Source organism: Dermacentor silvarum, chromosome 10, assembly GCF_013339745.2.
Source record: "Dermacentor silvarum isolate Dsil-2018 chromosome 10, BIME_Dsil_1.4, whole genome shotgun sequence".
Classification (NCBI taxonomy): domain Eukaryota; kingdom Metazoa; phylum Arthropoda; class Arachnida; order Ixodida; family Ixodidae; genus Dermacentor; species Dermacentor silvarum.
The window spans coordinates 110682201-110696402 of NC_051163.1; the positions used below are offsets into that span (position 1 = coordinate 110682201).

Below are 14202 nucleotides of genomic sequence, written 5' to 3' on the forward strand. Positions count from 1 at the left end.
AGCATTCTGTGAATATGTTCTCAAGAGCTTCAATAAATGAATACAAATCTTGCGACGGATACAAAAGTCCACACCAGTCACACTGCTCAGTGTACTCTGAGGCTAACAGGTGTGACTTCTGTTCGCCTGACGTGGAGGATGTGCTCACATAAACAACAGTCAAGTTTTAGGACGCACGTTCTTGCTACGTTGCCAGCTACGTAATATACTAGCCGCGAGTCACTCCTCTCCATTACTATATATGATGAGTGGCTAGCACGGGTAGCTTCTACTATGGCTAGAGACTCTTCAGCTTCTTCTAACCTCCCTTGGGCGGGCAGCTCATCAACACTGTTTGGAGAAATGTTGGGAGTTTTGTCGTTCACGCTAAGAAGTGCATTTATGATATAAGGGGTGCCATTTGCACCGTCCACACTCCTTGCCATGTTGTTCAGTGACTCTCAGCTCTGTCGCCATGGAGTTTGGGAATTTCACTCAGCACAAAGGCACGATTTTCAGCGCCGTCACCTATGTCCACAGTTTCACTGGTCTGCAGGTCGTCCTCTTGCAGGCACCGCCTTATTGTCTGGCCGCCATGGAGATGTAAGGCAGCCCTTTTCCTTGTGGGCTGTTCGCGCGATGAATTTTTCGAAAGGTACATGGGGAGATCAGGCAAAATCGTGGGCACGGCGTCTGTCGAGAGAGAGAGAGCTTTCCGCGTGGTGTACGTACCTCTTTGCCTTCTATCACGTGTACGTAATCTCTCAGTACATACTTTCCTTCAAAATGAAGCTCGCATACGGCGTCAGTGGCATACAGCGGCTTGTCTTTGCGGTGTAGATTCCGCTCCCATGTCAGGCGCATTTCTTCATCCTCGGGGACACTGAACAGAGACAACTTCGGGGCATCTTTCACTCTGATGTACCCAGTCTTACAACCAGGCGCAAAGCAATAGTTCTTTCGCCGAGGTCTCCCTATCTCATAACTCAGTAAATCAGCCAACTCAACGCGCACACGCCACCAACAAAACCACGCACGTTCAACTACAATCGGTAAACACGTCGGGGCCTGTGTTTGCGGGTCCGAACGCGCGCGGCCATAGAATAAAGGCGCGGCGGGGATGCGGCTTCAGGTGAAAGGCGCAGTGGCGCCACCACACGGCGCGCGAATATTTCCGTGTGTTTCGCCTCGCCGGCGCTGCCCCTATCCGCTCTCCCTCGACCCACTACCCCTATCTAGTTCACTCTAGGAGTGAGCTTCGAGTAGCGTCACAGCAGAGCACTCACTACTCCTTAAAATTTAATACTTCACTCACAAAGAGTTAACTTTACAGGTATCGCACGAAAATCTATGGCACTAGTAATGTCTAGTTTTCTATTAAATTTCTGAAATAAACGAGAATAAATGAGACGTGAAAATAGTTGCAGGCCATGGCCGTTATTCTTTGCAATGCCTCCTCCTAAAAAACAATGCCTGGAACGTCGCTTGCTTTGCCATTGGAGGTGCGCTGCCGTGCGTTGCGAGCGAGCGCCGCGTGTTGGCGCTAGCGACTGTACTGCCGGAGTGACGCTGTCGGCAACGCTGTGTCGGCGCAGCTGACTACGCTACAGAAAGTACGCTACAGTGGCCAGAATCACTGTAACTACGCGTTGTGCAGGCGGTTGCTTGCGCGCTCGTGGCGTGCATTTGAGGTGCGGCGTAGAGCGCGCGCCTGCTGCGTGACAAAATTTTTCTTCGAAGGAAGACCAGCTCTGGGCCGTCCGGCAGAAGATGCCGGCCGAGTCCAAGTCCTAGCTTTTTTATAAGCTTTTTTCGACCGTCTTTGACAATGCCGTGTAATGAGTTTTGAAGTTTTGAGCATTACAGTCACTTGGCGGATTTTCGAAGAAGAGTTAAAATTTTGTCAAGATTGGTAAAATCGTGGTAAAAAAAATGCATGGCGAAATCGTGGTAAAAAAAAATGCGTGGCGAAGAGAGCTACGCTCAAAATTTAACTCTTCTTTAACTCGTGTACAGCGCCACGTCGCTAGCGCGTTGGAGATGCGTTTGAAGAACGCTGGCATTCTTTCTGCCGACGGTCAACCGTGCATGCTGTGTTCTTCGCTGCCGAACAGTTTCGCCAGAAGCTCGCTTATGGGCACAAGTTCGTCCAAATAAAGGCTACTGTTATCCCAATTCACCTCCTCTCTTTGCCAACTGACAAAGACCGTCACTTCAACGCGACAATATGCAGCATGAATGTCGTCTGGTGAAGCAAAGGTCACGGTAGGCAAGGGCGGGCGTGCGTCGTCTGCTCGAGTTACCATGGCACGGCGACGCGCCGCCGCCGCCGCCGCCGCCGCCGCAGGTGTGTTGCAAGCGTTCGCCGCGAGAGGCTCTAGGGGTTGTACTATGTGGAGAGGAGGAAAACGGAAAGGGTAGGGCGCCGCGTCTCCGGCTCACGTCCCAGGCATAGTTATTTTTAGGAGGCATTGTTCTATGGCCGTGCTATTTAAACGGCCGTCTGCTAACATAACACGAGGCGCCGGCGAAGTCATGCACAAGTTCATAAGCGTTTCTCCGTGACTTTTCTCGCAGCTACAGAAGAGCGACCTTACGTGCACCGGTGTTGGATTTGTACGCGAGAGCTGCTGACTTCTGTGCTTTGCGTTACTGTTGTGTGGACGTTGTCCGAAGGGGCGCCCGCTGATCCCGAGTGTTGTGGTTGAGCAGTCACCGCGATGAATCTCCGAGACGACTCGAAAATTAGCAGCGCTCCCGAGGGCCTCCGGAGTGAGATGTTTCGTCCGGAGGCGTTTCAAGAGAGCAGAATTCTGGCGAACGAAACCGGCATGGACCGCTTGAAGGCGATGTTCGATATGAGGTGCGGAGGCTGGGACACGTTTATTTAAACGGGGGCCTTCTTCGGTTAAAACACTTTGCGAAAACACTTTGCGATGATCACTTACGTGTGCGAGAACCAAGTGATGCCAGCGATGGATGCAGCAGTGATCACAGCTCGTTTATTGATTTCGTACTTTATTGATTTCGTACTTTTTCAAACTCCGAAGAAGTTTCAAAGTGTACCAACTAGCTCAATTTTCAACTCTTCTGTGATTTCGTACACTCGACAGCACGAAATCGTGTGCACAAATTCTCGATGCTCGGCATCATAGTTGCACGACTGTCGTCCACGCGCTGCGTTTTAATTACCACTACATATTAGATTAAGTTCTTGACGGTGCTTCCTGCCTGTAATGCAGATCAGAGCTCCGTAGTATCATACTGAGGTCGGAAACAAGCCGGAGCAGAACGCGTACCCAGTAGGCTTTACGTCACTGAATGTGGTGTATCGAGTTATTGGGTGCAACAGCATGAAATCGGTGAATCCGATGACTAGCAAAGTGATATTATTGAGAAATAGTTATAATTACGTGTTGGTCTGCTTGCTTTCTCTGAAACAGTCTCGGCGTGCAGTGTTTTGCATGCACCGCCGTTTTCCTAATCTTGTAGTACATGTGCACTGTTATTTTATACAATGTAACTTTACTTACTGTTTAAAGAAATTCACACTTCATAATATGCCTTGGAAAGCCATTTATTTAGAAGTGATAAGCGTTACAGATATACTTTGTTTTCCCAGTTTCTTTCTTTCTTTTTTTTTTCTCTTTGCTTTGTGAAGTTATTTCTGCTTCATGGGTGCCAGCTTGCATTGTATAATAACTTGTGTTACCTTAGTTCCAAACACGGGACAAGAAACAATGCACACATGCTTTCAAAAATGAAACGAGTTCAACCATTGCTCACTCAACAAATAAAAAGCACCCAGGAAGTTAGTAATATAAACCAGATAATAAGAACAAATGGCGATCAACCGATGCAATGCACGCCACAGACATTTAATCTGTAGGTAATTGTCCCATGTTTCATGCCAAAGTAAGAAAATCCATCATGACCACCAACTTGGCAAAACGTTCACTGCTTTATGCTCCATTTCATACTTGGCAGGCAATGCAAATGGTGCAGTCAAAGAAGTCTCACTTAGTGGGTTTCACATTGCATTTTCTTTTTTCTTTTTATCTGCAACAATTTCGACGACAGAACTACATCATATATTGAAAGTACAACTTAGGGACGTAAGGTTACTTCGAATCAAGCATTATTTTTGCACCAATGTGCATTCGGTATGTGACATACTATGTTTATGGTCACAAGCACAAGCGATGTGCTGTGGCCGTTGGTTGCTGAAACCCTTCATTTCTGGTCAATAATTTCGTATCTGTGGCATCTTCCACAAAAAAAAAAAAAAAGTACCTTGCTATGTAAAGGTACGAGAATATAATATTGCGTCGATATTACATGACGCATACCTTTAGTATCTGACGCACTATTGCAAAAGGGAGTCTCTATACTCGCGGACTACTGCCTTCTGTGGTGATTAAGCGAAACTGTCTGCACGTGTGTTACTGCGCAAAGTAGTCTTGCATAGCTTGACATTGCTTCTGGATTCTGGGAGCAGACACTGAATCAGTGTAGCTTCCACCTGCACATTTGCCAAAACGCGGAGGAACAAAGCAGAAAAAAAAAAAAAGAGGTCAAATTTAACACTCGGTGGTGTACTCTCTTATTTTGCTGTTGTAAAAGTAAGTATTTTTTTTTCGATTCCCCAGCTTAAACTGAAGCAGGTGAGAACGAGGAACTATTTTCAGGAGTGCTCTTCTGTGTGCGTGCTTTGCCTCCAAAGCTCTTGCTTCATTGCCACAGAAAGTTGTCTGCGAATATAACATTTGTAATGTTGCTTGCTGTGTATGAAACGGAGTACAGCCTCCTGCTTAAGTGCAAGGGGTTCACATTTACTTATTTTTTGTGCAGTCGTGGCTTTGGACCAGAGCTGTCCCTGGTGCAGTCGGCATGTATATACACTGCGTGCACAGGGGCCCTTATCGGTGGATGGAACTATGCCAGGACTGCAAGGGAAAACTACATACGCAAGAACCAAGGAACCACCTTCCTCAACCCTAAACAGGCAACGGTGGGTGTACCAGCAGTGCATGTTCCCAGTGAGTGTAGTGACATCGAGCAGATATATTGTTTTGTTATGCACCGTGAGAATATGCATATTATTTTGATCATTATTAAGGCGAAAGCCTTGTATGTGTCATCGTTCAGTCGACCTCCAAAGTCCTTGAGCGAAAACACATTGATGACATGAAAGGTGCAAAAACTATCATCTTCAATGGCTCATACCTCCATGGCTCATACTAAGTGAATTAAGTGGATGACTCAGGCGAGTTAAAGGCTATAGAATTAAGATTGATGACTAAGCGATTTAAGAGGACGAGTTAAGTGAATTAAGAGGGATGACTAAGCAAATTAAGGGGCATGTGTATGTCATGTGTCGTCTTTAATGTGTCGGCACTTGGGCTTTTGCCTTCAAGTCATCTCAGGGTAACATAAGAGACCCTGTGAATTTTTGCAATAGCAATTATATGAGCTCTTGAGGTGCGCTGGTGCCACCAGGCTGTTGCGGTATCAACGCACGTGTGCGGCACGCACATGGAGGGTTAGAAGGTCTTTGGAGAATTGCAGTGCTGAAATAAATTGTTTCTAATTATACAAGCTCCTCAGTTGACCAGACATCCAGTTCTAGATGGCATCACGTACGCAGATAAAATGACATAAATAAGCCTTTCTTGCCAGACAGACTTCACGTAAATTTATATTTCACCTTGTTTGGCAATGAGAAAATATTCAGCATTTGATTCCGTATTCAAGAACCTTCTTTTTTTAAATTTCGTATTTGATTCAATTTGGAAATTTCACTTTCAACATTGTCACGGTCTCAGGGTGGTAAACGCGACGCAAGGAGCGTTTGAGTTAAGAAAAGCCTTTATGGGGCATGATCACAAGAAAAATACAAATATTAAGAAAACACGCGTTATCAAACCAACATTCAAACCCTAACACAACAAACTATATACAAAGCTGGATAATTACAAATACTAACTTAAGTCCTCGCACACGACGTATAAACAGTTCATAATATTTACATGAAGTCCCTTGACATGGCCACGTCACGTCGTCGTCGCTGCTTCCGGCGACACGTTGTTGGGCCCGCTGATGCGTCGTAGAGTCGGCGTCGCTGATTCCGACGTTCGGCCCTCGGTTGAGCTGGTCAGGAGGTCAGGATGATGGGGTGACCAAGGCGCCTGGATCGCCCGGTCAACTCCGCAAGCCTGCGGATCGTAGCCGCAGGGAATCCGGGAAGCAGCGCCGTCAGCCCGTAGCTGCGGCTTCCGATGGGGCGTTCGCTCAGCTCGCGGGTCGTGGCCGCGGCAGCTGAAGCACAGCTTCCATTAGGTTGCCGCCGTCTCCGCGATTCACCCGTCCTGTTCGGCCTCCAGCTCCTTCTGCCCCTCGTCGTCCCAGAGCGTAGCTGGGCTGCTCTCTTCGGCTACGTGTCCCTTATCCCATTGGCCACGTAGCTGCGCGTGCATTTTTGCGCTTCTTCTTTTGCATTCATGTTGTATTCCTTTGAGACGCTCTGATTTTCTAACTTCTTCTTTCTTTATTTCTGTCACCGACTGCACGTGTCTTCTTGTTCTCTTCTTCTGCTTTTTCTTTTTCTTTCTTCATTTTGTGGCTCATAACATATGCCCACCTTCAAGAGTTTTTCCATGTGAAAAACTGCTTCTTCCTTGTACCGGATATGTCCGCCGTCTTCACACGTCATTGTAGCATTAGCCCTTGATGGCTTTCACCATTTTTGTCATTTGCACCTCTGGGTACCTTCCCGCGCACCACTTCACTTCACTTCACTAATTCACTGCACTGTACACATCGTCGAGATCACCATTGCACACAAAACAGTCATTGCCCAATACTCCTAAACCACAACACTGCTAGGGTAAACCCTTAATAACACTTGTCACGCTATATACTATGAAGTTCTTGCCGGAGCAGAGTGGGCGAAAGAGGACCCGTGCTGCGGTGATAGCATGCCAGGTATTGCGTGAGGGGAGAGAGCATCGCCACGGCAGCACGTCACTCTCGCTCTCAGAAGCCTGTGTTATCCGCGCATTCCTTGTCTGCGCAAGGTCTTGCCTGTGTTCTATCTGTGCCTCGGTAAGGCAAAATCAAAACGTACCAAGTGTCTCAGCGCACTCGCTTGCCCGCAAGGGGTTCATAACTCGAAGGACCGCTCAGCGGCGTTCAATTGGGCATTCACAACTCCTGAGAAGTGCTTAGGTGTCCTCGGATCTTTTGTTTTGTTTGTAAACGGGTTAAGGCTGTACCGTTGTTATTGCTACTCTCCCATTGCTCCTCATCCTGGTTTCCTTGTGTACAGAATTCTCAGTTACCCTCATCTTCGTCGGTTTTCGTGATGCAGGCATGTTTTTGACTCTGGGTTACTGCAACGTGTTACTCGTGTTACTCTGGGCATTGCTTTTTTTTTTCATTAAAATGTAGGTGTTCGCGTTAATTTCTTTCTCTACAGAGGGAGCTCCAAGATACAATGTTCCTGCAATTCGGCAGGGGTGCCTGGAAACTTGGCTGGAGGATGATGGTCTTTTCATCGCTCTACATGTAAGTGAAATGTTATTCTGAAGCCGAGAAAGGTTCAAAGTATAATAGCGCGACTTTTTGACGGGGACAAAGCTCAAGTACATACAAGGAAAATTGCTGACTTTCAACTGGGAATCTTCACCGCACACAATGTATACATGTTGCGGAAATGGAAACAAACAATTGAGGAATAAGGAAAAAAGAGCACCACAGATAAGAATACCGATGAAAACGTGACTTGCTATTGCCTGTACCGCTTCGTTTGCAATAACGGTTCACAGCTGAAAATAAGTACTTGTGTGTTGTTCATTTTTGTACACATTAAAATGTCTCGCTCTTATACTTTGAACTACGCAGAACCATTTAAGCAAATTTTTCACATAGCTAGGAGAGGTTGCTCTTTCTAGTTATATTGAGGTTTCGATTTGCTAGTTCTCACAGTTTTCTGAAAAAAAAAATACATTAGTATTCACAAAGTTTATATTTTAAGTGAATGTGGGTAATAATATGGACAATATGCAGGCAAATTTTGAAGTTTATGCATCAAATAGGGCTTAAATGAAAATTACTAAACCATCGTTTTTGACCCGTTTAGAGGTGCTATAAGAAATGCTTAAAAAGCTACTTCATATTCCTGGAAGGACCATAAATGGGAAAAATTTCATATTCTTAGGAAATAGGGACCACTCTATATGTGACTTGTACCGTAAGTTTGAAGTGTGTAGCTTAAATATGTGCGTACAAAACTGTTACTGAATACTGGTCTGCATCCAATTTTTATGCTTTATATGAGGCGTGTAGTTGTTTTCCTCAGGCTCTTAGGTGAAATATGCGAGGCGCAGTGTTTATATTTTGTTGAAGAGGGAAACTAGTTGTGGAGTGGCGAATGTTAATTGTTTAAACAGTGTAGGCTAATTACAGACATTTTAGAAAGCAAAAGTCCTAGAACAGCTGTGCAAGACAGCAATTTCAAATTATGTAAAAATAAGGCAAATGTTAAGTTTAATATGTGACAAAACTTTCATGTTAGCAGCCTAATTAAAGTGTTGTAAATAATTACTGAACCCCAGTTTTATTTCTCTATTTTCATCCATCCTAAGTGGTTCGTAGTTGGTTTCTCTGATGTCCCTGCTGAATTAAAGCAGGCACCTTGTTAATAATTGGCGAAAGTAACAGACACGTTATGGGTAATGTGTGGTAAAAATTTGGAGTGCATGGGTTTATTGCAGTTCTTACAATAAAATACATATGAAAGGGCTGCAGAGTGTCATCATTGTATTTTACGAGCGGCGCGAAATTAAACATGCTGCCCTGGTAAAACTACAAACGCTACCGAGATCACATTTAGCGAAAACGAGGGGGGGGAAACTATGACGAATTTGTGTTCGAAGTCAAATGCATGTGGATAGAACACAGCTTTTGTAAAAGATTCTTTTAGTAAGTGCTTGAAAGCATTATATGATAATGTTATGCCGTGTTTCTCAGCGTCTCAATGGAACTCTACTTTATACGAACTTCATATTTAGCTAACATAAGGGGCATGTTGTGGGTTTGTGCGTAGTCAAAATTCACAGTTGTGGGGGTAATTGCGGCCTGTACAACAAGTTGCATATTTAGGTGCTCCTAAGCATATAGAATTCAGTTTTACGACCTTTTGCTTGCATGATGCATAGCCACTGCTGCAGTTCAGCTCAACATATTTACGCCACATTCTCAAATGGAATGGATGGAAAGCACTCGCCTTTGTAACAACGTGAAAAACATGTGCACATGTTCTGAGAAACCAGCACCGCCGGTGCAGTGCGGAAGCCCGCAACAAGAGAGACAGAAGGCCTACAAACTGCAAAGAAAACCACGCCAGTTTGTTCGTTGGAGCACATCGCGCCCTAACTAAGCCGACCTTTGCCTCCCAAGGTCACCTACAGGCGCACGCACACCGAATGCGAGCGAGTGAATTTGTGGCACCGGCAGTCGTCTGCTCAGGGTTACTACTGGTAGCTCGTTACAGAGCTGCGCGGCATATAATTAGAGCAGTACGTAGCGATTACTAGTGCTAAAATGTCTGTCGCTTCTGTTTCTTAACATTATTGATTGAAATCTGGGAAAACTTACAAATATGGGACGATGTCGTATTGTTTGTGCGTCACACCCTTAGAAGAGTGTGTTAACGATGGGAACGTGCCTGCCGCGTCATCTGCTGTGCTGCCACGAAAACTGCATTTTCTCGCTAAACCGTGGAGCTATCGCACTGCTGTCACAGCCAGACAAATCACCCCCTAAAATATTCCTTTCTCTTCGGATGAATTACTGCCTTTGCAAAATTCCTTAAGAAGTGCTCGAAAGCAATAAATGTAGCCAAAAGTTGTCAACACGCCAGTCATTTACGGGCACCATTTTAAAGTACAGTCAAACCTCGCTAATACGTAGTTGGCCGGGAACGATGTTTAGGTACGCACTAAACGATGTACGAATTAACCTCCAATGCCAGTTTAGCGGCTAGTTACCGGCCGGAAAAGAACTACGTCATGATGCCCTCAAACACACGCACTCAGACGGGTAGGCAGCAAAAAATTGGTAATCTTCACTTGCCGCCGTGGCGGCCTCGCCGCGACGACAGCATCTTCGAACTCGATAAGGCCGCGAGCCAGTTTGTCCGTGAGGCCCCGCTTACTAACTAAATGAACAAGCACGGTGTAATGCGCGCACAGGTAAACATGAACCCATCTCGCTCGATGATCACGGTAATTCGCTCTCAAAACGCTGGAGTGCGGAGGCCGTCTCTCGCTTCAACACGAACTGTCGAAAGCACAGTGCATACGAAGCTACCGGCACTAGTTGCACTTCGTCTGCAGTTCGCTTTGAAGATTAACCCGCGCGGGTGCACACTTTCTCCATGTCGCAGATTGCTTTCAAGATACGGCGGTGGCAGCCGCAGTAAACGCCTCCCTTTCTCGCCTCCCCCGCCGTGCCTCGCGCGGAAGCACGCTTCCGCCCTGCCTTTCTTCCTCGTGCGCGCGAGATGGAGTCGGCTGACCCCCGCAAGCTTTCACTCGCACATGCAGCGTACGGCGCGCGGATACGGTGTTGCCGTGTTTGGACTTTACACGGAACCTCAAAGCGACGTCCACGGTGACGGCACAAATGCGCTTCGCAATAAAATGTGCTTCTGCGCGGTTACTACTTGAATTGGATCCGACGCCGACAGCGAATTCGAACCCCCTAACGGCAGCTTCTCCGTGTTACCGGGAACCTATCTCGAAGGCCATGCTTTTGTGCGCGGCAATCGGCAACAGCTGTATGACGGTGACAAGAACTTTAATTGGTCCTGAGAAACTGGCCAGGGGGAGCCGAAGGCTCCCTCAGGTCAAGTCGGTGGCAACAGCTGTATGCGCAGGAAATACGTACTGGCGGCCATGTTTTAAGTTCACTATCGCTGGCGACTGTCGTCCAGGTGTCGCAACTCGAGAATCGAACGTCTGCGCACATGAGATCTTGCCGATTTTGTGCCTGCGCATGTAGATAAGAAACAAAAATAGTACGCACTAACCGTTTGGTGGGCAATGAGCGACTACGGCTTAAGCGGTCAGCCAGTACATGGGGTTCAATGGGGGCTGGGTGGGGGAATCTTGGCAACTACGTTTAAACCGCAATTACGCATCAAGCCGGTACGTATTAACGAGGTTTGACTGTATGTGATTTAATTAGAGGCAACTGAAATTCTTATTGCAATTGCACAAAATAAACAGCTTTGCTGGCAATCAGGTTGTGATTCTGCAAGGTCGCACAAGTCTGCCACAGTTTTTTTTTATCAGGAGATTGGCACTAAGAACGAAAGGGACAAAGAAACTTTCATAGATGTATGCCAGTCTGAGGGACTTGTACATCAAAAGACTTCTGTGCATATCATTAGCATTGATCACTCGACAAGTGTCACACATTGCCTTAGTCCTCGTGATGCAGACAGCTAACAGCTGAAGAGGCTGTGCTCGTGTCATCTGCTAGTGCTGCTACTTCACTAACTTTAGCAAGCTTCTTGTCATTTAGATTCCAAGGGTAAGTTGGATATAGTACATGCTTTTACTTTGTAATGATCAGCGATGTCGTACCTATGTTTATTGCTACGTGACATCAGCAAATTTTGTTTTGTGTCACGATAGCGTCACTGACACTGGGTACACCACATTTAGTTTTAAATCAAGATATCTTGTGTTCCCCCCAAGCTCCCTAAACCCGCCAAGTGTCATTCTTTTGTTCAAGAAGTGTGTAGAAAAGGTTCTACAACTTCAGAAATATGTCAGCACTCCTTCAACTAACTTGGTGCCTGCACCATCTTTTGCAACAGTATACCTATGTGGCTCTGTGAATTTCATGCCGTAGCTGTTACTTCTAAGACGTGTTATAATTTACACTGTTTTTTTTTTCTGTTTCAACCATCTTTGTATGAGGATGTGTGCTAGCTAGGGAATCCTATAGGTTGGGAGCAGTTGCATGCTGCTTCTCTTCACACATCTGGGAATTTCAGCAAATTTACATTTCTCAAATAAAGTTGTGTAGCATTTGAAGGGGTAGTGCCAAAATACTGAAATGTTTGTAGTTTCGTTTGTAATGGGGAATGTAATACGCACTTGGTGGTTTCTTTTGTACGTTGGATATTATAATCCATGGTTACACATATTTCATGTTTTCTACTGCAACATGCAATATTATTCTTCTGATAATAAAGTTACATAGTTGTAACGTATTTTATACCTGCATATAAGTAACCCAATTATTACAGTTACATTCATACACCTATCTCATATGCGGTAAGCATGTGTATTACATTAGACTAATAACTAGACATACAGATAACTCGTCCAAATGTTTCTGTAAATATTCTTTCGTTTTTGTGAGCTCACTGTTTGATTGATTGAAAAGTATTCTTAGTGTGATGTAGGCTGGGAGAGACATCCTTCCATTGGTTGCTTATTGTGCCTTGAAACTTCTTTAGTCTGTCATACTTGTTACATAGGTGCACTGGGTGCACCTTTCATGAATGTGCTGCTAATTTTTTTCTGTTGCAGGACCGTTGCAGTGGCAGGGTTCACGTACAGAAATAAATTTGGCATCACCGAGCATGTTGCTGCTGGAAGTAAGTGGGACCTCTCTCAGAACATCTGCACAGCTGGCTGTAGCTGTCACAGCTCATTTTATTGCAATAGCATTTTGAAGGTCAACACCGCACTGTACATGGGCTGGTAACATGGGGCAATCACACGAGGAGTGTAAAGTTGGTGTAGGCCAATCATTGTACAGTTAAACCTCATTATAATGAATTCAGGTCTGACACGAAAATACATTAGTTATATACAATATTCGTTATAAGCATATATTCACTACACACTGATACTGGGGGAAAAAAATGTATATTTGCTTTGTTATATCCCATAATTTGTTACATTCATGTTCGTTATATCGAGGTTTGACTGTACTAGAGCAGAATGTGTGCTTGAAAGCACAGCGTTTCCTACTAAAATTACTAGAGTGAACTCTGGTTCTGTGATCGATCAACTACCGGGGGAATGACAGCTTGCACGTGGACTTGTCTAATTTATTTACTTGTGGCTTCAAGCACTCTTTTGGAATTTGTTTACTGTGCTTTGTGTGCCTTTATTGGCATATATATTTCGAAGCAATTATATTTCTCCAAATGAAGACGGCAACAAGATTCTCTGTGCCAACGCATAATCACTGCGAATTGTTGCATTTATAACGTAATAGTTTGTTGAAAGTGATCAATTTGCTAAGTCACAAAGCCACATTTGAAGCCACAAGTACCAATAGTAGGCAAATCCGTGTACAAAGCCCGTCATTCCTGTGTTGGCTGGACCACCATGCTTGCAGTTCCCGTAGACGCTAGCACTGCAGTTTCTTCTAGTGATTTTAAGCGAAGCTTGTATTAGCTCACTTGTGTCGGGGTCGGTGTACGCGTACGTGGTATCACCATCAGGATTGGCTCGAGCGTCGTCGTCTTCTTCCGCAGCTGGCTCGTTGACGCCCCTTGGTGGCTTGTGCTTGGCATGCGCTCGTGCCACTGCTCCTGCATTCGTCATTGTCGTCTTCTTCCACAGCTGGCAGCGTTGCCGCTCATCATTCCAGTGTTCACTTCTCTTCTGTCGTCATAATGGCGAAGCCCCATTTACGGGGGTATGAGCCATTGCTTTAGAGGGTATGAGCCATTCACTGTCTTACGTAACGGACATATTTAATTTTGAAGTAATTTAATTTCGAAGAATTTCAAGCAGCAATGGAAGGCGAATGCTGCTAACCACGATGTTGAGCAAACTCGAGACATCGAACGCAAGTGACAGCGGCGACGAGCAGAGAATCGAACAACGCAACAGAAGGAAAAGTTGCACGAAAAGGAAGGAAAAGTAGTAGGTCAGGTACACATACGACAGGCTTTGCTTACCCCCATTTACTCAACAGGAGAAGAGCTGGTGATTTTTTTTTTGTAGAAAACTTAATGCTTGCAAGGGCTCCAGTGTGGGTGGGCCTATTACGCTACCACTGAAGAACATGAATCCTTGTAAGAAGCTTTAATATGGTTAAGCTGATTGTGAACATTGGTGAACAGTATGTGTTCTTACAGGTGTTTTAATACAGTAGCATTATACAAATGGAAACTTGGCATTTGGT

General features: G+C 45.3%; 1 protein-coding gene across 1 annotated transcript in view; it reads left to right on the forward strand.

Annotated features, from left to right (window-relative positions):
- The first annotated feature begins 2456 nt into the window (after positions 1-2456).
- LOC119466476 (RPII140-upstream gene protein) overlaps positions 2457-14202 on the forward strand; it is a 28018-nt gene continuing 16272 nt past the window's right edge. The window contains exons 1-4 of the mRNA XM_037726990.2: positions 2457-2842; positions 4831-4990; positions 7457-7545; positions 12588-12655. Of these exons, the coding sequence (XP_037582918.1) occupies positions 2700-2842; positions 4831-4990; positions 7457-7545; positions 12588-12655 (460 nt within the window). The 5' untranslated portion in view covers positions 2457-2699. The remainder of the gene's footprint in view (positions 2843-4830; positions 4991-7456; positions 7546-12587; positions 12656-14202) is intronic.